Source organism: Ammospiza caudacuta, chromosome 2 (genome assembly GCF_027887145.1).
Source record: "Ammospiza caudacuta isolate bAmmCau1 chromosome 2, bAmmCau1.pri, whole genome shotgun sequence".
In the NCBI taxonomy this organism is placed as follows: domain Eukaryota; kingdom Metazoa; phylum Chordata; class Aves; order Passeriformes; family Passerellidae; genus Ammospiza; species Ammospiza caudacuta.
Window position 1 is genome coordinate 90,173,682 of NC_080594.1, and position 27,329 is coordinate 90,201,010.

Here is a 27,329-nt window from a genome sequence, read left to right on the forward strand (position 1 = left end):
TAGCTACACAAATTATTTTGACAACAGCTACTGCACTTCTTAGGTGATATGGCTGCTCAGTGATGAGTACTTGATGATCAATGGTAGGCACTAGTAATATCCTTCATGCTGAGTGACTTTATTACTATTTAGATTTACAGTATATACATATGTGTTTGTATCTACACTTAGGGCTTGATCCTCTTAACCTCCTTTACCTAAGGTCTTCTGTTCACTATAATCTCTTCATTTGGAGCTCTGTTATTTGAACAAAAGAAATAGGCAAACAAGGGTTTGGGTATCCTGCCACGTGACAGGAAGGATTATGCCTGGCTTTTGACCACACTTGAACCTCTGCATATGCTTTGTTCTTACCTGACACTCATGCCACCATGCCATACTATAAAGGTTTAAGGCCAAGGGCTCTGTACTATCTTTCTGCCTGTGAGAATCCTATAGGCTGTTCTGGATTTGTCAAGCCCACCTGCAATACACAGTTCCTTTGCATCCATTCCCATTGCTGTATGAGCTCTTACTGATTGAGGAGTCTCTGTTTGTAAGCAGACTTCTTCCTCCAGGCATAATCCTTCTGGATTTGTACAGAATTACTTCTTACTTTTCCAAAATTGAACCTGAATGTTGCTATGTCTAAAGAAGCCTGCATGTTCCTGGACTTTCACAGCAGATTAAAATAAGTCAGTGTGTTTCATGGAACTGCAAAAAAGGACAGCCTCCTCTGGTCCCATCCAAAACACACAGAGCATCTTTGACTCACAGTGTGATATGCCTAAGACTATTCAGGTTCTTAAAGTGGTGCATATGCTTAACTGGACCAGACCTGAAGTCACATGCACTTTTGCAGACCAGTCCCTAAGAAGATGAAATTAAGTATTTGTTGTCACCGTGCCACATTCAGACATCCAATCAGCAGCAACCCTACAGAGCAAACAGCCTGCACAGAAGAGTATTCTAAATAACCTTGCTAAAATAGTTTAGCTGTGAGAAACCCTATGGAGAGAAGGCCAAACCCTTCAATTCACTCATCCTGTTGCACCACCAGAAATTAAGGCTCAGTGTGCTCATCAGACAACACAGATGATGCCAGCACAGAAACGAAAAATCAGTAAGATTTCCATGGAAGCAATAGTTTAGCTGAGATAACTCAATATGAGAGCAATGTACAGGAAAGGACAATCATCTACAGAGATGCTTAGTACTTGCAAATGTTACAACAAAACACCATTAATTCTTGCATTTCTTTGAAGTTTCTTGACATATTATATCCATACAAAGAGTTCATCATGATTAAGAAAAATATCCCGATCTTAGTAAAATAAACATGCTTCAAAGTTCCATATTTGAAACTCAAATGCCACATGTGCAATAAAACTAAACTCCATTTAAGGCAAGTAATATATGTTACTTCTAAAATTTTTCAACATTAAATATCAGAAAGGGCTCCCAAACCCCCAAACTTATCTGAAGATAAACATCATAGGCACCGTCAAAGAAAACAGAAGCTAATCTAGCTGGAGTTTCACTTTCCTGATCTGAGGAGAAATCCTGCAGTACCTGTGGATGGCATTGAAGCAGCTGACAGAATCCGTTGCTACTAGTCTAGCAAATCCTGACAGACTTCCTTCCACAGCTGCAGATCAAGCAAGTGATAAACAGAAAGGCACCGATCGAGTTCTCCACGATACTTGTGACGAAACAAAGTGTGTTCCTTCTGGGGTGGGTGACAGCCAGGGCTAAGGGTGACAGCAGGACTCAGAGGTCACGTATTTTGTCATTTAAAGGCAAGTACATGTTCTCTCCTAAAGCCAGCCACTTTGTAACACTCAAGTCCGTACTATGAGGTGGCCACAGCCACAGGCATTCTCCTGGGGGGAAGTATCTGAGCACCGATGGGCACAAAAATATTGGCCCAGGATGGCTTGGGGCTGAGCAGTTCCTTGGTGGCTGCTTCAGAGAACACAGTGAATGCTGAGTCTGAGCAATAGCTGGAGTTATGGTGAGAAAAACACAGCTATGTGGGGCTCAGTGTGCTCATAAGCCCACTCTTTACCATGGGGTACATGAAGTCTGTGCTACCAAAGACATTTGACTGAGAAATTGTGCCATATTGTTTGGTATCTTTTCTTCAAAATGCAGCTCTTCAAAAATGGGGGACGGAAAACTAAAGACAGCAAGTACCAATTAATCAACCATTTGTATCAGTGGCTACTTCTACTTGTATCTTCTATTGAAAGTGTGTTTTGTACTCACAATTTCTTAATATGTAAGCAAATTAGATTAGAAAATAACAGTAAAAGGGTTCACTAATGCCTTTGACAAGAATAATCAATTGAAAGTAACTGGAGCTGCTGATTTGAGTAAAGGCAGCAAATCTGATTGCAAAATAAAATATTTCCAATATAGAAAAAAGAACCCCTAAATATGTGAAAACCACTGAAAATGAACAAAAATGCACTGAGTGCAAGCGCAGTTGATATGAACTGGCCTTGACCTCATCTGACCCAAATTAAACTCCAATTATTGTGGGATTAATTCTCTGGCATGAAAAACACAGCCTGTCAACGGGAACTGAAAACATCCCATAAATCAAGAAACGCTAAAGCCTAGTTGAGGATTATGCATGAAGAGTGAGAGGATTATGATAGGAAACAGTTCTTAGCCTGATGAGCAGCAAACTCAGCTTCCCAGATAAAGGAAATTGCATGTAATGCTCCTATACAGGAAGAAAACGTTGCAAGCTTCTGCTAGATGAAAAAGATATGAAAGCCAAAATCTGCAGGATGAAGCCTTCCCATGCAAAGCCAACAACTGTTATAAATATCTGTCTGTGTGTGTGTGTGCAGCCGAAGTTAACACATTTTCCTTCCTAAGTGGATTACTGTTTGCCATATTTTTTCCTTATCTATTTACTGTCAGTAACAGAATGCAATTTTGCGCCATCTCTTTTAAGTTCTTCCTACCAGCACATCTGTTTTTAGGCCTTCCTTTTGCTTGATACTGTAGGTCGCACTATTGGTGAGGAGCTGAATGAGACACAAAGTTATTTAAAAAGACAGGAGATAAAGAAATGCATGCAATTTGTTGAAACTTATTGCACATGAAGGAATGCTGTCTTTCTCCAACTTAATGTGGACTACACACCTCCTCTCTGTGCTCCAGTGGAGAAGTGACAGGGAGATGGCACAACTAATATGGAAACTTCTGTGACGTGTCCATGCTCGCAGTAAAAATTCTCCATGTCTATGATTTGCCCTCATTCATTCCAGTTCAGGAAAGCCCTTGTGTATGTGCTTAAGCTCTGCTGAAGTCATCAGGATTTCAGTATAAGCTTAAAGTTAAGAATCTATTGTGAGCTTTCCTGAATCGGGATCTGTGCTTATTGCACTTGGTTCAATCAACCCATAAGATTTTGGTTTCTGAGTTTTTCAGTACAAGAATAGAAAGGGTATGTTTGTGCATTAAGATCAGTTCTTTGTAGTATTTCTAGTGTATGAAAATGTTTGGAGAGTGATACAGAACAATTCATTCTGAAGAGACATCATTGTATATTGTACCTCTGTGCACATACATGTCTACACTCAGAAGAATTTTGCTCAATATTGAAGAAATATTCACCTTTGTTTGGATCAATGCTGTAGCTGACTATTTCTGTAGCACAGTGTCCAGAATAACTGAATTATCCATGAAAGGGATACTGTCCATGTGAATGGCACACAGTCATTATGACAAGTGAGCACTATTCCGCACCCAGTGAAGTCCTTGTTGAGTGTACTGGACTAAATGCTCCATACTGCTGTGCAAGGTGATAGGTCCCATCAATGCATCCAAGTCATTAAAAAAATCTGCAGGGAAAAAGAATTGCAGGGATTCAGCATCAGAAGAGTGAATCTTTATTTGCTACTTGTCACTCTTTAACAGATTTTATTCTCTTGCAAATTGAGTCAGGCTGAACATTCCATGGGAATGAAAGTTTAGTGCTGGGGAGATTAATTTTAAAGCCCTGTGGTTCATGATGTTACAGGCTGATGCACAGCAATTTTCTTTTTAACGAACAAAGCAGTGAGTTCTTCAGCTTTGCTTTTCATTAATTTCCATTGAGTCTTGATAAAGCAAACAGACTCGGGGCAAGATTTATTCTGAGATTGAGGACAAGTAGATCAAAAAGTTCATACACAAGTGTCCAGTGACACATTTGTGATATGCTAGATATTTAAGCTACCATGACAGAGAAATAGAGGCCTGTACAACATGGCCAACCCAGCCTAAAGAGTAATTTGGCTAACTAGCCAGTCAGGACTTAGAATCACAGAATGGTTTGGGTTGGAAGGGACCTTTAAAGATCAGCCAGTTCCAAACCCGTGCCATGGATAGGGACAATTCTGTTGTCTACTCAGAGACATGTAGTTTCCCATTTACATTTACATGTAGCATCCCCCATTTGAGATGCTCTGGGGGAGTTCATACTTACAGCCTGGACTGGCAGATCTAACACAGGATGTGCAGGAGAGTTCTGGAGTGGCAGTTTAGGTAAGGATACCTCATAAATTGTAGTCCTCTCTCCCTTTTTAGTACACCCTGAGAGGTGTGCTGTTTAGTATACACCTTTCAGGGTGAACTAAACAGCACTCTGAACTGCTGGTGGTATTGAATAAAGCTCCATCAACTGCAATGGGAGATGAGCCCCCCAACTCATATCTACATACCTTCACTTAGGTGTCCTTGTTTTGACTTGGATCTTGTCCATGTCCCTGCCTTAAATACACAAATTAGCCTGAAGACTAAGGAATACTTCACCATCAAGTCAGATGCTGAGGCATTTGCTCATGGAAACCAGTTCACCTGAGAGAAGTCTGCTGCAGGCACCTTGTTCCAATCTGTGTCTGCTGCGGATGGGGGAGGGCTAGGGGCTGTTCATTCCTTCTGCAGAAAGGAGGTGTGCTCCTGCTTTTTGACTTGATCTGGCTAAACATATCCCATGCAGCTCCATGACTTTGGGTGCAGGAAGATGTCTTACCTCCCACAAGCCTTCCTCTCTAGAATGCACAGATGGTAGGAAGTGCTACTTACAGCCAAGTCTGTGACCTGTCTGTCACAAGTGCTGGCTCAGCTCTTCTGAGCAAGACAGCTATCAAAATTGCCTTTTTGGGCTGTTTTGGAACAAACTAGGAGCAGACTGAAGAAAGAAATAATCTCTGCAATCCTACTTTGCAGACAGGTTTCATATCAAAGTAGTTATTTTCCTGATCCAAATCATGTGACAGTCTTCTAGAATAGTCCACTGCCTTGCCTTGCTCACCTCTGTTTTCCTTGGCCAGGTTGTCAGCCATCTCCCAGTAGTCATAGCTGTGCAGGATGCTGTTGGTGATGCTGACGTGGTTGGCGGCCATCTGATGGATGCGCTGCGGGATGCTGATGATAGGAGATGGGGAAGGGGCCCCCGTGCTCCCCTGGGATCCTACAGAACTGACTGGAGAAGGGCTAGGGGACATAGGTGATGGAGTTCCTGTGCTCCTAGAAAGCAGTGTTAATATTTAAAAAGTGTTGGGATTAAAAACACAAGAATATCAGAACATACCACAGATAAAAATATACAATTTCCAACTGCCAATCTGATATAAGATTACTGTGCAACTTACTTTCCACTGGCACCCCAAGGAGATGGGTTCTGGGCAGCTTTTGATGAATTCTGGAAAGGAAAGAGTAATTCACAATGCATATAATTTATATGACTACAAAAGGAAAAGAAAGAAATGTAAAGAAAGTGATGGAATTGCATCTCATGAAGTAATAAACCCAGTCAGCCTAGTTTGATGTTATGATGAAGCAGTGCTACAGAACATTCACAGAAATCCTGGGAATTCAGAAAAAAAAAAAAAAAACAAAAAAACCTGCTGCAGGACTCTGTAAAGTTTGGGCTGGAATTTCTTGTGATGAAGAAAATCAGAAGGATTTCCTCCCACTCTCCTGCCCCTAATGACAAATTTCACTCCCCTAGGACTTGCAAGACTGTGCAAATCTGCTCTGCCTGGCATCCACAGGGATGTGAATCTGAGGATCTGAAGCTCAGGTGGGTGTTTTAACTACCAGGCTCAAAAATCTTGCTCATGATTGCTCCTTATGGAGCTGTTCCCCTTGGTCCAAACATGGCAGCATTCACAAGGTCAGAGAGACTGCCCATGTAGATTGGTGGTTTTCATAGCTGAAGGATTCCCCAGAGAACCCCCAGAAGGGGCCATTTGATCATTTAGTGGGGTCTCTTGTATACCTGGAGTCACTGAGACTCTCTCTGGTATATTCTTAGGCTAAAGAATTTCATTGCTTGAGGAGAGACCACACTACCTTGTGAAAGCACTGTATTTACAAAGCCCGAGAAATTCAGGTGCCAGCAGTAATGGAGATTGGATAAATGATTTTATAATTTAAAAATTATTTTAGTTGTTAAAATTCCAGGAGCTGGAGGGAATTCAGTCGCAGGTTCCTGATCATTTGACCTGGGGAAAAACTCCACCCCTGTCCCAAAGTGACTGATTCAGTCCTAGGGCTGTGAGAAAGAAGTCTAAGAAACCAAGCTTTTTTAGTCCATTTCATCCATGCTCTCACATTCAGCAATGGCCAGCCTGATTCTTCAGAGGAAAGGAACCTCCTTGCTCTCTCCCCTGAAGCTGAACCTGCAAGTAACTGTGTGCTGGAGAACAGCCCTCTCTTCTTGACATCCATGTGGGACCAGACAAAGTCCTGCAGCTTGAGATCTGTTTATGGATACTGTTTTAAATGCAAAGCTGTAGTGGTTGTAAACTGCAGGAGTTACAGGCAGTACCAGCAGTACAAAACCTCTTGGTCTCTCAGGGCTCTCAAGGCGTAGGAAGGAAAATCGTAAACAAGGGGCTTCAGATGTTCGTGGATTTCAAGGCCAGGAGTAATCCTGCAGTGCACACAATCTGCAATGTCTGTTTTCCACCAATCATGGCACTTCTGAAAGAATCTAAATTACTTTTAAAATATTTTCTCTTATTTTATTCCTTCTAAAAAGGACAAATAGCCATATAGAAATTCTTAGACACTATTTATCTTCCTTATTGTTCTTCTTGTCCTGTTCTATGTCTATCGTCTATAATTAGAAAAAAATGGTGTTTCACAGTTTCAAGATTGAATGTTCCTAACTTCAGTGCTATCTTCTGGATTCTGTTGGTCCAAAGCCAGCAAAACGGCATGTAATCTGCAAATTATCAGCTCTGTTTCCATGTACACAATGATGTCTTAACCCATTCAGCACCAAACTGGACAATCCCCTAAGCTTCTCTTTAAAAAACTTTGTTTTCTCAGTTTTGATGTGTCTTCTGAACTGCCTCTTGGGTTTCTACATCTTTTATGTGCACCCCAACACTGGCTGTATTTTAGTAGTGATCATGCCAATATTGTGTGTATCCTGTCATTCTTCCTGCATTTTGACACTGGGTCTTCAATGTCCCAGGTACGTGACATGAAAAATAAGCTTTGGAGTGTCCCACAAGGGCTTCTTCCTTCTGAGGGTTTTCTTTTTCTTTCTTTTTTTTTTTTTTTTTCCTTTTGACAGGAAAAGCTCAGGTGTGAAAAGATAAAAAGGAAAATTTCTCATTTACCATCTTAAATAGAACTAACCTGGGAATCCTCAGCATTTGAACCTGCTCCAGAATAGATTTTTTTTTTCCCCCATTCTTTTCTGATGTCTCTCAGAACTACTTGTCTTCATCTTTCTAGTGCAATGGAAACTGAGTGCCTGTTGTTTACTTGCAGAGTTGGAAGCAGGACAATTTGAAAATTGGAGTCAAGGATACTTCCACTGTAATGTAACCTACCTCTGTCTTACTGTACAACTTCCTACACATCTTTTTTTTCATGTTTTAGGTATATTGCTTCAGTTTCCTCTCAGTTCTGCACCAGAAGGGTGGGGGTAAGGATTCTAAAGAGTGTAATGTTGTAAGGGATTTCTTATACCACTTTCTCTACTGCAACCCATTCTCCTGGTTTCTTTGTTCTCTCTTATGTGCCTGGCCCCTGAATATCTGGACCTTCTTTCTAATTCTCTGCTGCACTTTTTTTCTATAATGGAAATAAATCACCTAATGGAGATTTAAATAGTATTTTTTTATTTTCTAAAAGGAAAATATGTCAAATTTTCCCTGCAAATGTGTGATTAAAAATCCTTCTCTGATTGATAATATATGAGGAAGTACTTAATGCAGTCAGCATTTCATGTCACTTGGTTTTGAAAGCTTTTAGATACCAAATATGAAAGGAGTGGACAACTGGCTTGTTTTCCACTGAAAATTATAGCAAATGGATGATTTTTTCCACTTTTGCTTTTAAAGGTGAGACTACTTTCTAATGTGAAGCTATGCTATCATTGTGTCGGCAGGAGCTCTGCAAAGAAACAAACTCTTCTTGGCTATAGTAGAGTGTAAGTCCATTTTATGTTTGCTGTGAAACAGTCTCTGTCTGCTAGCAGGAGATATTTTACATGGTTGAGAGCTGCTTAATACAGCTATTCTATGAACTGGTCAAGAAAAACAAAGTACTTCAATTGGCACATATTTCTTTCCCTTGAAATCAAGTAATTGTTAGAGAAACCTAATGTGTTGAATGATATACTGATAAATTTTTGAAGCAATTACATTGACTTCAATTTCCATTTGACAATAACAGATCTGTCAATTCTTTTCCCTGTCTTCATGTGTTCAGAATTTGGTCATAAGCATTTGTGCCTGTATTTGAATTTTTTTACTAACAAAATATCAAAGGATGGATGTTTTTCATTTCAAGGTTCTTCTGTCCACAAAAAATCCCCAACAGATGAGCCCTGTGTTCAAAGACAAATGCCTGTTCAGGTCTCACAAAGCAGTTTGTCTTAATGACACTTGTATGTTCATTCTTCTTCTTCTTTTTTTTTTTATTTAGGAAGATAAAGGCTAATTTTTGTGTTTGTACATCACATGCTGGATGGATTGACTGCAAGAAGTTTCACTTTGTCAGAAATGAAAAATGGTAGCAGCAACAGGTGAAGCAAAGCAGGAAGGGGAAGCCAAGGGTGCCATGTCAAGTACGTGACAGGTGGTCTGTCTGCCCTCTGATGCCGCTGTACAACTCCTGCTGAACTCAGCGTGGGCTCTCTGACAGTTCCCTGGGTAAGATGTCCCACTGCACTGTCCTACCTAGTGATGCTGCTGAGTGGAAGGCCTCAATCTGAGGACTGATCTATATCAAAGTCTTCAACTTGTGGGAAGTGTAATCCCGAAGGGGATTCTTACAGCAAAATCTGCAAAACCTATTCACAACAGAGCTGGATAGCACTAGACAATGGACCAAGAATAATCTAAAAATGCCTGTTTGTTAGTACAACAAATTTATCATCCTTTCTGAAGGGTCACGGTGTGTATTTTTCAAAGAAGGACCCTTGTGAAGATAACTGAACTAACTAGAGCTCAGATGTTGCCATGAGAATCTATGGTAAAACATCACTGACTTCACAGGGGAAAAACTAATCCCAGCACAGCTACTGCTCCAGTAAGATGCTGCATCTCCTGTAAAAACATTGATCTACAAACATGCCATAAAAAATATACCTTGAAATACTCAATAAGCGCTTTTGAATACTTGACTGCATGGTCTCTCTTGAGCCGGAACATCCTCCAGTACAGAAGGGCCAGGCAGCGGTAACTGGAATATGAGGGAGAGCAGAAAGTACAGGGTGAACAGAAATCCCACTGAGTATCTTAAATCCTCAAACTAATATAGAATGGAAGGCTGACAGCACCTTGCTTACAGTTTTTGTCACCATTTGTTGGCAGTACTTCACACTTTGCCCTGGGTTCATGAGCAGAGCTAGGTACTACAGCCAGGGCAGGTCATGCTGACAAATGCTACCAGTGAGGTACTAAACAAACCATACTCAGAAGGGTCTGGGCTCCCAGGCCTTCATTCTGGCTTCAAGTCTGCACACTTGATCAAAAGCCTATCCCATGAAAAGAGACATCCTGAAACTCCACATACATCTTTTTTTTTTGTATTTTCACTTGCAAATGCATAAACAGCTTTTTGAGATATCTTATCTTGGGACTTTATTGCAATACTCTGGATATAGTGAACTCAAGTAACAGTGGATGTATTCTGCATACACCCAGTGGTCTCTTCCAGCAGCTGGAGATGGCTGGGATAAAGAGAAACCTTGGATCTGGCACAGATTTCAGTGGCCAACCTTGTCTGTAGGAAACCAGAACAGAGATTGTGTTGGAGCCTGGAGGCTATTCCCAGGCCGCTTGCCTGACTTTTTCCGCAAAGGAAATCAGCAGTGGGTTGAAAAACTCAACGTGCTGTACTGGTACTGTCTGCCCCTGTGCTTCTTTTTAGTCTGCAGAGTGCCACACACCTTTAAAGCTATCTAATTAAATGAGAGTAATGGCTATTGACTATAGTTATGTATCCCAGTAGTCAGTATTCAGGACGCATACACTTCTCTTTGCTAGTGGCTTTAGGTGTACCTGTCTATTTTCTGAATTGAGAATCACCACCACCTCTTCTCAGCAAGGTTTTTAGATTGAAAAGTGTGAAAACTAGGGCAAGTGTGAAAGTGCCCCACAGTTGTGCTGCTTTTGAAGCAAAAACCCTGTGCGATTTGCTTTTCCTTTGGCAGCAGAGGCCTCGTTTTTAAAAGCAGTATTTAGTGTAGGAGCCAAACCGGAGCACCAGAAGGTGCCTTGAGTGTGAACGTGCAGAGTGCTCTCCATCTCCCCGCGGCCAAGGGCTGCCCACACCTCAGCGAACGCCTGGAAATCGGACATTGAATCAGCCCATGCCAGGCAGGGCTGCGGGGGCAGCCGGGCTCTGTGCGGAGCGCAGTCCCGGCCGCGGCCGCTGGAGGGCAGTGTCTCCCCGGGAGAGGCGGGCGGGAGCGCGGGCTGGCAGCCGCCCCCATCGCTCTCCCTCTGTCACCTTCACAGGTACGGCACATATGCAAATGGTGTCAGCTCATCTGCTGGCTGGCAGACGGTGAGTTAAGATTGCCATTCATCGCCCGGAGAAGGCTCCGTCTGCTTTCCCTCGCGCTGACCTTTCTCCTGCTGGAACAGATGCAGCGGCTCCCTGAATTTGGATGTGCCTCCGCACGCACCGAAGCGCTCCGGCAGTTCTCAGCAAGCCTTTGTAATGTGGCTTTATATGTCCTTTTTTAACCGTTCTTGAGTCATTTTCCCACCTAAGCATTTTTAAAGCAATCGCCACTTAATGCATGCTGTGGGCCTCCCCATGGAACAGAAAACCAGTGACAGAGAAAGGGCATTAAAAAAAAAAAAAGCATCTCTGAATATTTTGTTCCTTTTTATACAAATGATTAATTAGGACTCCTTCTTTATGGAGGCCAAAGATGCATTTAATTTGGGTTTTTAACAGATGGTTAATAGATGTTAAAAACACACTTGCTGATTGTAAATGTCCACTTACTGAGACTCAGCAACCATGTAATAGGTATTTTATGTATTAACTACAATGATATTAAATTAAAAATTGATTTTAATAACATTATAGTATTTTACTAGCAATCAGAAACTGTCCTGTAGAATCTAAGGTGTTACATATATGTTTAGAAATCTCAATTTAATAGATAATCCAAGAGGCTTAATTATCCCCATCACCATATTGCCCTTCATATAATATAAATAAAATTTATGATTACTGAGCCTAAAATGTCAGCCACAGAAGAACTTACCGAGCTGTTGGTACAAAAGTACATCACTCATAAAAACAACAAACCATCAGGCATTTAAAAATTAATTACACTGACGTACCATAGCCAAACTGTCACAATCAATAAATAAGTATGAATTGCTTATTTACAGAGACAGAATGCAGACTTGGTACAGTGATACAAGGGCTGGACCTTCCCAGAGAAGAAAGGATTCTCTTAATTTCAATAGAGAACATAATTCTATCTGGCTGCATCCAACATCTGATTTTCAAGAACTGGCTCACTGCAGAAAAGAAGCCTTTTGAGGAAAGCTTGATCTACTAACCATAATGCTGCCAGCTGTTTGTCTTCTGGTGTGGCGTTGGGGCCTGAGTGGGTTTTTAGTCTCACTGCATACCTTAAGCAAGAAGAAAAAAGCCAATGTGAGTTAACTGAGACAGCTTTGTATTACTGATCAGAGAGCTATGCTGGTCAATGTCGTTTGCTCTGCCCCTTTATACATATTTGTTCAAGTTACCAGCAATACATGTGTTTTTCCTGGTTGTGTTTCAGAGTTGTTTTGTCATTAGCAGTGCATCCGTGCACTCTTTAAACAGCCGTGAACCCCCTTGATCATCCATCAGTCCAGAGGGGAGCCTAGCTGGCGAGGTGACACTGTCCTACCAAAATAACCTCTGCTGCTGCAGAGACCCAGTCACACAGAGTTCATGCAGAAAGGGCTTTGGAGCTTTTGAAGGCAGACAGCCTGCCTGGAAGCTGGTGCTGACCTCACCCTGCCAGTTCTGAGTGTGTCTACCCAGATTTGCTCCTCCGAGCACAGCATGGCAGAGGGGGAACATGTGGCTCAGAGCTATTTTTGCTCACATGACATTACATTCAAACTCTATAAATATTAAAGATCCACAGAGGTAGCACTGGTGTTTCAAGAGTGTATGTGCTATGCAAACACAAATTGGTTTCTGGAAATCTCAGCTTCCAGCTGAATACCTGAACAACAGACAAGGTTAGAACAACACACAGTGCTTCTGGGCTCACTTCCAGAAAAATACCTGTTCCCCATAATTAGCTGCTTGTGATTTTTTTCTTACTTTTGCTTTCGAACTCTAATTCTGATATCTGTGCAAAGATTCAGTATGAAAATTTTGCTTCTACAGGCATACCTAGCAAACCAAACCACTTATTTTTCTGAGTTGCAACGAGATCAACAGCAATTCACATTACAACACGGCCGCAGCTATACACATTATTGAAAGCTATGCATCTGCAAGCAAAATTCATTTCCAGAGTTAGGACCATATATTTACTACCATGAGAAAAGACAGGGCAGACAAAGAAAGAGCTTTCTGCCTTTTGGGAAAAAAAAACAAAAAAAAGAAGGGAGGAATTACAGAGATGGGGAAAAAAAGGAAGGAAAAATTGCAGAGATGGAATGTACAATTCTCTTACAGAAAAAAAAGTATTTGATTTTTTTCAATAGCTTTCCAGTCAGAAAGCTGGCCTCAATCCACTGAAATGCATGAGAAGACAGCCTTAAGTGGAACAAAATGCCATTGGAATTATTAACATGCGAGAAAATCTTCACATCAACACTAAGTCCAAAAGAATGCTTTTGTTTTAGAAGCTCTGACTCATTATGGATATGATTAAAAATGAAAATGTATTATTTCCTATGAGCTTAATCCTGACTGGATGGAACTGCATGGTTGAGTGTCCTGAGGAATGATACCATGGTCACTGTCAGTGCAGATGTCTCCACTAGTGTGTCTGGGGTTGCTCTCTTGCAGAGTCCCTCAGCCGCTGCAATGGTTCTAACCTTTGTTTTCTCTAGTAATGACACTGCCAATAATGTTAAGTACCAGCTATAATGGACTAAAGGACTTAAGAGATATACTTCAGAGGGACTGTGGATGGCACTGAATTCTAGACTGCCCTGTTTGGAGAGCCATGAAGGTGACTAAAGGTAGGGGTGGCTCTGAGGTGAGCTGTGCTCCTGACTTCACTGACTACATTAGAGCACACATATCAAATGGACTTAGTGTCCATTTTTCTATCACTGTTCACATCTTCCTTCAGGTAATCTTTAAACAGCAATCTTACATGTGTTGCAATATTTTTCAAGTTACCACTCCATGAAAATGTTTTGTTATTATGGGTTACTGGTTTCCTCCACTGAGTAGTTCAGGATTTATATCATGAAACTCTTGAAGTAATTTGCAACTCAAGTAATAGGAAAACCTCTAGGGTTTTTTGTTCGTGTTTTTGTTTATTTCTTTTATTTTTTGTTTTTTTTTTTTTTTTTCATTCTTGACAGTTACTTGATTTAATTTCCAAAGAAACCACAGATAAAACATATACATTACATATGAATAACCAGGCCCTTGTAAGGAGTTCACTTCTACCCTTTTACTGCACGTACGAAAATAGGTGATAATGCAGATGATCGTGTTTGCACAGAGTAACCCCTGGGGTCATCGCCTTCCTTTCCTACCTGATGAGTTCAACTGTCTCTGAATACATGGTGTAAGGGGATTTGGATTCCATTGGTCCTTGTTCCATTGCATTTCCACACTCAATAAACGATAGTGCTGCTTCTGCATAATTCAGTGCCTTTCCAAATTTCTCCACCTAGAGAGAAAAAAATAAGGACACAGAGATGTAGCATAATCATCAAGATATTGTTACACTTGATGGGACTTTCTCGACAAATACTGTAAACTTGACACAAGTTCATATATCTTCAGCTGCGCTATTTTTCCTGTGAGAAAGCTAATACCCATTAAACTCTGTGCATCAGTGAAAATCATAAGATACAGAAAATAGAGCTAGGAGAGGCTCCGAGATATTATTTGTTCCACACTCTTGTGTCCAAAGAAGGGTCAGCTGTGCCTAGAACATTCCCAACTGTGTTTGTTAAAGCTCTTCCAGTGCTGGAAATTCCACAAACTCATTCTGCCTTTTGTTCCAGCTTTCATCTTTCATTAAAAAGGGTTTCACACATCTTTGCAAGTGTAGTTTTTTATCACTCAACAAAGAACGGTAACAGATATCATAACTAAGACAGGAGAATTAAATACTTTGACTACTAACTCTTATACAAAGGCTCATCTCTGTTCTCCTATCTTCTTTATCCCTACCATTTTCAGCATTGTTCTCCTCTTGTCAGGAATTTGCTTTCTATATCCTCCTCCTCTTTCAGGGACTGCTCTGCTCCCTCAGCATCTTCTGCCATCCTCCTTCCTTGCCCTGTTTCTTCTCCTATTTTTGGTACTTTGTGTGTGTATTTGTGCACTAATGTGCTTATATGTGCCTGTCCTCGGTAACACTGCATATTCAAACATGCATCTAATGTTCATATGTGTACACTTACATGCCACTTATCTGCCCTCAGAATTCCATTTTTGAAGGGAAGAGAGAGATGAATCATACTAATACCTCTCTGTCCTGACTTCTCTCTCCTTCAGTCAGAACTCCTGCGGTACATAAAGCCCATTAATGGACTGGATGCATTTGGTTGAAATCTGATGCACACAGTGAAAGGTTAATGGACCTTATTCTTTTCCAAGGGATAAAGGTTTTAAATAGTAACTTTGGAATGGCACACTAGCTTCAATCTATTTTAGGTTCTTATATGACTCCCACTGCGATCATACCAGAGAACTTCACAAACTTTTTATTATATTTCTCCCCCTGATGCTCCGGTGCGGGTGGAAGTGCTATTATCCCAATTTCACAGATGGGGGACTGAGGAGCAGAGAGACTTAGAGTAATTTTCAAGCTGCTCACTGTGAGTGCCTGTGTCAGGTATGCAGTGCCAAAGTAGGAGGTGTCGAGCCCAGCAAGGTGATTCAAAGTGCCTGGAGGCACTTTGGCAATATGGCATTTTCCCCAGGATGCCTACACAGCCAGGGAGGGAGAGGAAGCACCTGCAAAGGGCTGTTTAAAGGTGTAAGTAAGGTGCTGGTCCACTGTGTAGGGAAGCTGAACGTGGAGGATATTTCAACCACCTGATACTGACAGAAAGCTATTCAAATCGTGCCTAGGTGACTTTCATGCAGCAAACTTGTGGTACAGCAGAGAATAATGCTGGCAACTCCACTTTCTGGGAGTCTACCATAAAAACATTTCTCTCTAGGCTAAGAATTTCCTTTGCATATTAAGTGATCCTTTCCATTCTGTTTAAAGCAACACACTAAAATACACCATTTGTACTTCTCCACAATATTTACTGATTTTAAGACTCACTTTAGGGTAATATGGAACTGAATAAACCACAAAAATTTGTGCTAATAAACTCAGGTAGAGTGTAAAACTCGGTGTTAGTGTTCTAAATTAAGGACCTGTTTCTGCTTCCTTGGCTTTTCTACATTCTGCACAGCTGAGAAAAACCTTTCATCTTTCCTGATGGTATGAGAGCAAAGGGTCTGTCTGACAGAGCAAGACAGGAAAGCAGTTACCCCCACCTGCAACACAGCCACCCTAATGCAGCGTCCCACCCCATATACTGCCATCCCAAAGACCTCATGTTGTGCTGGCTCATCTGTGGCACTGGACAAACACAGCCTTGGAGAGAACTGAGGGACAGCTAAGCAGAGCTCTGCTGCAGCATTGCATATTTTGTTGCTCCCATTTGTTTGGAAAGACAAGCATCTCTTTAGTGCTCTGTATAACCTCAGATTCCCCTTTTTCTTTCTGGCTACATTTTTAGACAGGTCAAAGCCAGGGTGAAGAATCTATTTGTTGCAACAGTACTTTGTGTGCTAGGTGTTCCTCTAGGGTTACAAAAATTCTTTGTGTGCTTCTGATTATGTTGGGAAACATCTGCCATGAAACCAGGATTCTTTTGGCACTGAAAAGCCAAAGCTCTTTAAAAAAAAGTGCAAATACCTCAGCTACCAGACCAAATTTGGAGTGAGATGCAATTATAGGACCTAGCCAGCTAGTTAAACAGAGATGATAGGTATGTGGATCCTTTATGCAGCCTCCATTACTATAGTTACTAATTAAAGCAAAGGGATAAATGGAAAGTTTTATTTATCCAGGCCTTTATCTCAGTAAGTCATTATTTGTTAAGTCATAGTTTATTGGTCTATGAACATTTGATTATATAAACATTTCTTAATTTAACAAGCCTAGCCATCCTTATAATAGATTTTATAATTAACCCAGGAATACTGCACTGATGAAGAAACTGCATTACAAAAATTATTTGGAGCAATGTAACTGGAAAGAAAATGTTCTCACCATTGCATCTGCTTTATGCTTCTTCCGTTTAGCTTCCTGCATAAAGTAATCTGCATTGCGTGGTCTACCAGGGGAAAATAAGAAGACATTTTATTATTTTCTGAAGTGCAGAATATTTTAAGGTTGTTTTTCCCTTATTTTAAACCTGATTTGCAAACATTTTTTATGAAGAAAATACACTTATCGTGTAACCATGCATCTTCTATTTTCAAATTGCTGCCTGTGGAGACAATAGCATTTATGGCTGTTCTCATTCTTTAGAAGTCAGTGATTCAAGTAAAGAAAGGCTAATAAAATGCATTTTTATGGATTATATAAACTGCTTCCCAAATTAGTGCAGTTCTGATCTGCAAAATGGATACAGGCGTTAAGCAGAATAAGACATTCTGTCTTCTCCTCTCCCTGGTGCTTGCTTGCCTCTTTTTCTAGTCCTCTATGTACATTGTTATTTGCCTTGGCTTCTCCCTCCTCTCAAAACAAGTGTGTGTTTAATCTCTCCACTCTGAAAACACACACTGAACCTGCTTGCCTCCACAGCTACATCTCACTCTTGTCCCTCTTATCTGTAAGCATGCTGAGTACTGTTTACTTTTGCTTCCTGGAGTTCATCTCTGACTCAGTGCTGGGCCACCTGCTGCAATTCCACTGGCATTCCTCATGCCAATTTCTCCACTGATTTCTCCTCAAACACATCTGGGAGATTCCATCCCTTCCTTAACCTATCTGACCCACTGACTGCAAGGCACAAATTCAGCTTCTGTTTCTGTCCTCAAATTCACAAGTACGTTTGTAACCAGATTTATCCACTGTCATTCAAAATGGAAACAAACTGATGTCTCTGTGTCACCCCGTCAGTGAGCTCCTCATGGCTGAAGCTAATTTCTTCATCTCCTCCCACAAGTTCTCCCTATGGCACCTTTATAAGTCACTGTGGAGAGCAGCCATTTGCTGTGTCATTTCAGACCATAGCCTTGCATCTTCAGTCATTGCCTCTCATAAAAGTCTTCACATTTCCTGACCCTGCAGATTCTTCCTGTCTCATGTACATGGGAGCTGACCTTCTTTCTCTACTCAGCTAAAATATGCCCTGGTTCTTCTCAGCTTATATTGTGGTTACTACATCCTTGTCTTTCTCAGGGAGGGAAGTTTTTTCTTGCAAAATAGTTTTCTTAATATTGACTAGAGTATCATTCCTTTGTCCTCATCTCAACAAAATGAGATTTTCCCAAGTATTTGGAGTTTGAATTCTGATGTTTTTACTGCTCATGCTTTTAAGAGCTTGGTGTTGTAAACAATATGTTATTATTGCCACTCAGCAATCTGTTGTATGTTAACTCCAATAGGCAGCTCAGCTCCACTCATTCACTCAACTCACTCACTCACTCACTCACTCACTCACTCACTCACTCACTCACTCACTCACTTCCGTGGGATGGGGAAGAGAATCAGGAGAGTAAAAGCATGGAAGAGTAAAGTAAGAAATCTTGCACATATAGATAAAGACAGACTAACAGATAAAGCAAAGGAGAACAAGGAAATCATCTTCTTCCCAAGGGCAGGCAGGTGTTTAGCCACTGCATGGAAAGAAGGGTTTCAATGTGATAAACAGTAACTTGGGCAGATAAATGCCACCATTCCAAATATTCACCCCTTCTTTTTCTTCTCTCAGCTTTATATGCCAAGCATGACACCATGGTGTGGTCAGCAGGGGTCAGCTGTCCCAGCTGTGTCCCCTCACAACTCCTTGTGCAACCCCAACTTCCCTCTTGGAGGTGAGGGGTGAGAGGCAGAAAAGGCCTTGAGACTATCCCAGCCCAAAAAATTCATATTCCTAAATTTTTTCCCTTGAAATTGGGATTTCTGAGCACATGTATTCAACAAAATGTTTTGTGTAAGTCAGAGAAGATGCAGATCTAAAAAGTGAAGTGGGACGGATGAGTAAAACATTTGTGCTCATAGCAGTAAGAACATGCTCAGATCCATAACTGAGGTAAGTGGGAGCATGAGGGAACCTCTTGACAGAAGAGGGGAGCTATATAACCTCCTCAAGAACATAAGGCTATTTGAACAGTAGATTTACTCAGTCTGTTTCCTTCTATTTATGTGCACACGGTTTTAAGGACATTTTATTGCATCAGAGGAAGTTACTCAACCTTATTTTGAAGAGAAGAAATGCTAAATATAACTAGATAGAAATGAAATTCAAAGTCTGGCTAGTTTAGAATGATTTCTGTCCTAAAAACCTTGTAGATATGAAAAGCAGTTCCTTTGTTCCAACTTTCTGTTAAATACTATTCTCCTGCAGAGTGAAATTTCACCCCAGCTTACTCTACCAGTTAGGTCTGAAAGGGGACTAGACAAGTTTGTGTCCTAGTATCTCCTAATCTACTGCCAATGCAAATACTATGCCCCAGAAGACATTCTTAATAAGAAGAACCATCTGAAACTGGTCTTGGTCTATTATAAAATATTACACATTGAAACAGTCTTAGCTTGATGCAGAAAAATAGCTATGCTTTCAGAAACACTGAAAGAATTATTAAAAAAATGTTAAGTTCTGTCTCTCTTTGTCTTGTGCAATGACCTAGGGAGGGTGGTTTACTATGAAGAGCAAAAAGCAAAGCCAAGTAGAACAAATCAACAAACCAAGTCTCATCTCTCTGAAATGATGAAAGTGATGAACTTTTATATGAGCCTGTCAAACTCAGGTCATTGAAATACATCCTCTCAAACATTCCCTCCCGTGCCTAATTTTCTTGTCTGAAACATGGTAAGAGGCTGTAAAAACAAAGTGAGATAACACAATGTAATTATGGTCGACTTATTTATACGTTAATTGTAAAATGGCTTTCAACTTGCAGCAGGATTTATTCTCCTGAGTTATGATTAGCAATGAAGGTATTATTAGCAGGAGATCCTGAACCAAGGAGACTTGCATTGAGGGCCCTGCTATGGGATGGTTAAGCATAACACAGAAACTGAAATCATTGGTTTGTACCAAGCTACTTGCAAAATCTAATATAAAAAAAGAAGCTATTAAAATGCCATTTTAAAGCAAAGCATAAATATATTCTCCATGTGAACATTTAGGTATTTCCATAGGAAAAATATAAGATTGATTTAAAAATCAGGACATGCCTAGCAGAAATTAAGATGCATTGGGAAAAATAGGGTATCATTTTTATTAGCTTCCTAAACAGAACTTGTTCAGTATTGTTAATAAACATGCCAAGTCAAATTCTGATATCTTTATGCCACCTATGAAATACTATTCTTCAATTTATTGCTCCATGTTTATGACCTCTCTATTCAGATAACTGATGTGCATGTTAGGTGCAAATGGGAAGCTGAAATGTCCAATAGATTCAATGTATGTTTTTGTTTCATTTTAGTAACAAAAAGGAGTGCTTAATTTAATTATTTACTGTTTTTTTTAAATGAGAGTTAAAGGGGTTTCAAGTTCAGTTTTGTTTAGCTTCTCACTGCTCATGAACATAATCTGTCTTTTTACATTCAGGATGCTAGTTTAAATTATTATGTCATGAAGTAAAAAAAAAGAAAAACACTCTCTTTTATGGGCTCCTTGAAGATAAGAGGCTGCCCAAGCTCATGGACATATGCAGACACATGAGAAAATTGATGCACAAATTAATTACTCTGGATTGCTCTTTTGCATACTGCATATTTTTATCTATGAAGGTTGTTAGCCATATTCTGATTTTAAAGATTCTGAAGTTATAGTGACCAAGAACCCATGCCTGCTACAAACATGAAGGTCCATGCAAATCTCCTCTGCAGCTTGACCTATTTAGTTATGTTGGTGATAATCTCAGACTGGAGATTTTAGAGGTAATCTCACTGGATGCTAATTTCAGATACTATATGTTATTGATGAGAGGCATTTTGAGGAAAAGTAAGTGTGTTTTCCCACTGATGAGATTCAGAAAGATCTGTGGCTAAAACCTTTTTTAGGTCTTTGGTCTCAACTTTGCAATCCCCCTGCAGATCACAGCCTTGCTATAGCTGGAGAAATGAGTGAACAGAAAAAAAATTCAACCCACGTGCAGACCACATCCTTGCCACAGCCAGAGAACCAAGAGAATAAAAAAAAAAATCTGGTACCAGGCTACTGGTAGAACTGGAGTGCCTATGAGTAGCAGAAGCAGCACTGGAGACTCTTTATGTTTACTGGTCATGAATGTAAACTGAAGTTGCAAGGGAACTTATTCAGTGACTTCTGGTTTTCAGACAATTGGGTCACATTCTCCTCTTTAGTTACAACTATATGAATCTATGGGCATCAGCACTTTCACTCCAGATTTACAAACAGAATTCAGACCTCTGGTTAAAAAAAATTAAAAAGAAGTCCGACTTCAAATTAACAGGTAGAAACAAATGTTTTATCTCTATTAAACTGCACAAGAAAGTCTTTTGTTTGTGAATATCTGATTGTTGGTACTTTTAGAAATATAGTCCTCTTCAACAAAGTCAAAAAGGAGTTCTAATACACTGCTATAATGCATCTCATATATCTCTCTGAATGGCAAGAGAAAGAGCGTAGAGCATTAGAGCCAGCTAAGTCAGGCTGCTGGTGAATTCTCCCTGGGATCAAGTGTCATTATGTGAAACTGGCTGCTCTCGAGGAGAATTTACCCTACTCTGTTGATTGGGGAAAGCAATCAAGTACCGCTGGAACGATTTCAACGCATTCTCAGTCAACACTAGGCAGTCACCTAGGCACTGCAACAGAATCCAGCCTTTTACAGAACAACCCCCCCACGGCTAGATCTGATAGTACAAACAAGGCCAGGCTTCCTTTTCAGCAGTGGCATTCAAACCATTTATGACTTTGACAAGGGCAGCCTCAGTAGCATGGCTGTGGCTGAATCCAGGATGAAATTTATCAAACAATCCACTACTGTCCAGTACTTCTCTCACTCGCCTTGGCACCGCTTTCCCTGGGAGCTTGTTGAAAACCAGCAGGAAGGACAGCGTATCCATTGCTTGTTATGTTGCGCGGGATCCCAGCGTGAGGTGAGATGGCTGCGGGCATTGGAATTACTCCTCTGCCAGAAGCAGCCTTTCAGAATTTCCAGGCTGTTGAGCTCCTAAGAGTGGTGTCACCACTACCCAGGTGAATGCCTGTCTGTGTATGTTTCTCTCATCCTATTTAGCTCCGTGCCATTACAGTTCATCTCCGCCACCTTTGTCTTCTGTTGCCTCCTCTGAATTTAATTTACTCCAGTTTAGTGGATAATTGCAAAAGTGTAAACTCATGCAATAAAAAAATGGGAAGAGAATCAAACAAAGTGAATCAATAAAAGCCTTACTTTGTACAGTAATTTATCAGCATCCTCTGCAAAATCTCATTGGAAGTCAGGAGAGCCACTGGTATTTACAGAGCATGGTGTAGCTTAGACTCCAATATACAATTTTAATTATACTGCATTCAAAACCACATTTTTCATCTAATTTTTATATTTTATATGAACTAAATACTAAACTATAGCATTTTCTGCTTCATTTACATAATCTACCACTTGTACATTATTTCTTACTGTTGTATGGTGCTTTATGAGGATACATTAAAAAAACCTAATAAAAGTTCAATTAAACATCATAAATGCAGCCAAGTGCATATTTTAATACCCTTCAGAGATAATACTGCTGAAGTGTTGTAAAAAAACAAGCTAGTGCTTCCTCAGTGTACAACAATTGCATATAGTGAAAGCAGCTTAAATCATCATTCTAAATATAGGAGCAGTTTCACAACTTTAGTAATCTAAACCCTAAAAAATGAATGTGTTGGAAAGGAGTAGAACAGCAAAATGAGCAACTTTAAAATATGATCAGAGCTAGGGGCAAATCAGAAGAAATTAGCTAGCCAGGGTGAACCCATGAGCAGTTTTGAAGCTGTGCCAGTATGCCCTGAACTTTCTGTCTAGGAGAAGAAAATCCTGTAAGAGCAGGAAAACCACATAACATGAAAGGCAGGTGTACACAGCCTATTTGCTGTTGTAACAGGATGTGTCAGGAGCTTGTTTGACATGCTGGGTCATAAATAAGGGTGTTCATCTTTGGGTGAATGACAGAGCTCAGCAGGTGCTACTATACAAAATAGTGCTCTCCCCTGATGGATCATAGCCTCCTGCCCATTCTACCACTTGAAATAAATGCTGTTTTATGGGATGTGGCACTGCTGTGTCTGAGGCATGGCACACATAGTGGCACACAGGCTGAGGGAGAGCCCACGGCACTGCCAAAGTGGGCACCCAGCTCTATGGAAGTCTCATGGTCACTCTGGCAGACCCAGCAAACCTGGAAGTTCAGCAGAGGAGCATGCAAGTGGAGGGGGCAGGGAGATAAATCTTGAGCCATTTAAATATAGTACTATAGGCATTTCAGAAAGATAGGAACAAAGGATCTGATTGGAGTTGGGCCAAAATGTGAGAAAAATTTACCCAATCACACAATTACACAACTACTATCTTGTTGGGTTTAGTATAACAAGGTCAATAGCTTAGATAAGATGAATAGATGAATAGTACAGATACCTAGAGAGGGAGTTACTGTTGCAAAAAATAGCAGACAAAATTAAAGCCTGGCATCTAATGGAAATAAAATGCAGAAGGATAAAAGTGAGTGGGGACTCCTATTTTGGCAAAAATGCAAAATGCCCCTGACTAACTATGTCAGTGTAGTGAAATACAGGAGAACATGAGAAAGAGTCAAAATCTACTACAAATTCCTGTGCGTGACCCAGATTCATGACTTAAAGATTTCCATGTGAAATCAATATCTAGACTGAAACACACAAGGGCAAAGTGTACAAGTGAACAGAGAGGAATGAAACAAATATTCACAATAGGGACTTGAATAAACTTTCCTGTTTTAAAAGTAGAGGTAGAAAACACTGTTTGCTTGCAGATAAACTACAATTTTGTCTCTTTCCGTGTATGTTAAATAGATGTTCTGATTGAAGCTAATTGCAGTTGGAGTGACAGCCTTTATGATCAGTCCTACAGAGACAGGGCAGTACCACAGTAGTCCAGATCTATTTTGTTTTAAAATGCCACACTTTCAATTCACAAGAAGCATCTGTAAAGCAAAGGCAGAAAGGCATTTCTGGGAGAGGGTCCACCTGATGTTTCCAGCTCTGATGAGGGAGAAGACAAGGTGTGGGTGAAACTGTTGTGTGAGAGTACGTGTGAAGCCTGAGTCACTGAATGGGGTGTCTACACTGAAAGAAGCAGGTGATCCTGGAACAAAGACCCTATCCAAGGATCCTGTCCTGTGGAGCCTGTCTGAGACACTTCAGTACTCACAGGATTTGAAAGAAATCATAACCAGGCACTAAAGACCAGGAAGACATCTGATAAGGATTTTGGGGATTGATGTTCCTCATGTGTGTTAAATTATCACAGCCCCTCTTCTTGTTGCTGGTTCTCAAAATGAACAGGGTATTCCCAGGGTAAAAATCAGTTTGAATGGTCTACCTTTGATTCTCTAAAGAGATTATGATTATTGCCAGTGTAGTTTGTCATCACTGAAAGATGAAAATATCCTTTATATGTTGAAGGAATGATCAGGAAAGCTCTAATGCATCCTTGAGGAATCACAGCCTTTGCACCCTAGGGCAATTTCAGTCTAAAAGGGAAACTTCTGGGTAACTATATTGTTAAAAATGGACTTGAAGCCCATTCTTCAAATGTATGTAAAGTTATTTTCCACTGCCACAAGGACAGCAAAGCTGTCTTGGGAATTAAACCTCAGACAGAGGCATTAGACTACCTTTTCCACATCCCATCCATGAATCCTGGCATTGAGCATGATGAAAACCCACACCATTCTGTGATCCAGCACAAGCAGACAAACCCACAGTTACACTGCAAAGGGCTTGTAGATATTAGTAGAGAAACAAAACCTAAGGAAAACAAGCTCTGACAAGAACCAGAGATGTGGTAGAACAGCAAAAACAATGGGAAGTTAGATGAGACTTCCTCATATTCAGTGTGAGACTTTGACTACACAAAGAGCTGCAGGGTTTGGACTGTCTTCGTTATGCACTGCAGACATCTGCTCGTGGCTCACCATGCAGAGGTGAGGAAAGACTGGGAGAGATCAGTGGAAGAGACTGTTCTCTTCCATCTGTGAAACTCAGTTCTGCTTCTGGAACCTGGAGGAGTGTTTGCTGAGCCTGATTAGAAGACCCTTACCTTGCTTACTGTTATGATTTACAGTGGACTGAATATATTTTCTAGTCAATCTGTAGAGTTAGAAAAAGCTACATTAAAATTAATTGATACAAACAAATTATCTTTCATAAGTAGCAAAATATTCAGAGACTATTTCAGACCCGAGTCTGTCAAAAGAACCATTCATTCCTTGGCTGTGCCTGTGCAAGTGAAATAAGGAGGGCAAGGATATCAGCTTTATCATTTGATCATCCATGCTGTGTAATTGCTAATATTCTCCCTGGCATAGTTTTGAGCTCAGGCAATGCCTGGGCACAGCTTGGGGGCAGCATGGGCTGGGGACTGTTCTCAGGAGACAGTGAATGTGGTTTGTTTTGGGGAGTGAAGACAGTTTAATCATATGAACATAAGCCTGCTGAACCACTTGCCTACAGTAGCAGAGGAGGGACATGTATGCCGCTAATTTCAAAAGAGGTCCACAGCTCTGGCTTTCATTTGATGATAGGGACTAAAAATTCTATACCCTGAAAATCTCCAGCTAGAGCTGATGAAGCATCAGTTTCCCACCAAAACAAGCCCTCATAAAGTGTCCCTTAAAAGGTGACCTGTGGTCTTGCAGAGAGCAGGCAGCTAAATTATCTAATCATGGGAGGCAGTGTCTGGCATGTCTAATGTTATTTTCTCATTGTCAGCACACATGTGAGAAATTCAGTGCCATGAGTAAGAAGGGAAGAAGAGGAAGACTGGGAGGGTCAGACCAAGTCTTGAAATCCCCTAAAGCCAAGAAACTCAGAGCAGTCCACAGTAGGCATATGAATTTGTGAGGAACGTAGTGTCATAGGTGCTGGTCTGACTAGTTATTTTCTAGATTTCTGATGAGAAGAAAGAGGAGCCACTCTTTATTCCTGAACTGTCCTCCTCAGGATGTGTTCAACACTGCAAAAGTACATCCAAATACTTCAGGAATCCTTAAGGCATTTTGAACAATTCAAGTAAGATCACTTCCAGATGTATGAGTCACAACCTAAGAGCACTTTCTTTCCACTTTAAGGACGAATAACAAGGAAGAGAAGACTGAAAATGAGACACTTGGAGTTCAAGTCAAAACAAAGAGATGTGCCAGGAAGTTATTTTCATAAGCTCTATATGTAACACCTTTACAGGTGAATATTTTCTGGGTATGTGGTTTACTGTTTGGCAAACAAACACGAGAATTCTATCTCACTACAGAGTATGTCCCTTGGACAATGAATAGCTGATGGATGTCTGTAGCACCTAAACCCATAGAGGTGGAAGAGACATGCAACAAAATATGAACTTATAAAAAAATGCTGTACAAGATGTATTACCTTGATCCTATAAGGCAAGAAAAGAAGAAAAATAAATGTAAGTGAAGAAAAAGAACACTCCAAGTTTGAAATTATAACTCAAAATTCAAGTAAAAAAATAATCTCAAGGAGCGTGTTCTGATTTAGTTATAAGGAAAGATGGGAAGCTGGGTACACTCTGCTATTTCTTTATACCACATAAGCAGTATTTTGAGGGTGCCCTTGGGCACCCACAGGATGTCTATGCCTAGCACTTCAAGGACAACAGACTTTGTTCCTAAATGCAGTTATTGGGAATTCTATTATTCAGTGAAATCACAGAAGGACTCAATATGCCTTGAAGCATTATTATGTAGCCTTGAAAATGTTCTCTTTATGGAGTCAGAAGTCACCAAAAATCCAGGAAATCTTACTAAAAATTACTACTGGATACGGCATTGATGTCATTGACACATGTGGCATGCTGGGTACCTCTAAGTATATTCAGATTCACCAGCAAACAATGGCAAACCAGGGGAAGGAGACTTTTGCCTGTCTTTTGAAGACTGTTAGCTATATTTACTGTTATACTGCAGTGTATGTGTATACAGCACTCTGCCAAGCAAGATATACTTTTTACTGACCTACTTGTGCTCCAATTTATTGCTAGTGACAGCTGTTGTCAATGATCTGGAGAAAATAAATTGAGAATACAGTAAAGAGACACTGACTGGTCAAAAAAATTAGTTGTTGTTTTAAATCAAATATAAGGGATTTAGTCTCTTTAAAACTTTAGAGTCTGATTAAAATTAAGACCTTAAAGCCATGGCTGGATTACAGTAATTCAGAACTTCATGGATTATGAGATGAAAT

At 40.4% G+C, this 27,329-nt stretch overlaps 1 protein-coding gene across 1 annotated transcript in view; it reads right to left on the bottom strand.

Moving 5' to 3' along the window:
- Window positions 1-3,693: 3,693 nt before the first annotated feature.
- AFF3 (ALF transcription elongation factor 3) overlaps window positions 3,694-27,329 on the bottom strand; it is a 266,456-nt gene continuing 242,820 nt past the window's right edge. Inside the window, exons 15-21 of the mRNA XM_058825605.1 lie at window positions 16,955-17,018; window positions 14,202-14,338; window positions 12,039-12,110; window positions 9,597-9,690; window positions 5,634-5,683; window positions 5,294-5,508; window positions 3,694-3,839 (exon numbers count right to left, since the gene is read on the bottom strand). Coding sequence (XP_058681588.1) covers window positions 3,718-3,839; window positions 5,294-5,508; window positions 5,634-5,683; window positions 9,597-9,690; window positions 12,039-12,110; window positions 14,202-14,338; window positions 16,955-17,018 — 754 coding nt within the window. The 3' untranslated portion in view covers window positions 3,694-3,717. The remainder of the gene's footprint in view (window positions 3,840-5,293; window positions 5,509-5,633; window positions 5,684-9,596; window positions 9,691-12,038; window positions 12,111-14,201; window positions 14,339-16,954; window positions 17,019-27,329) is intronic.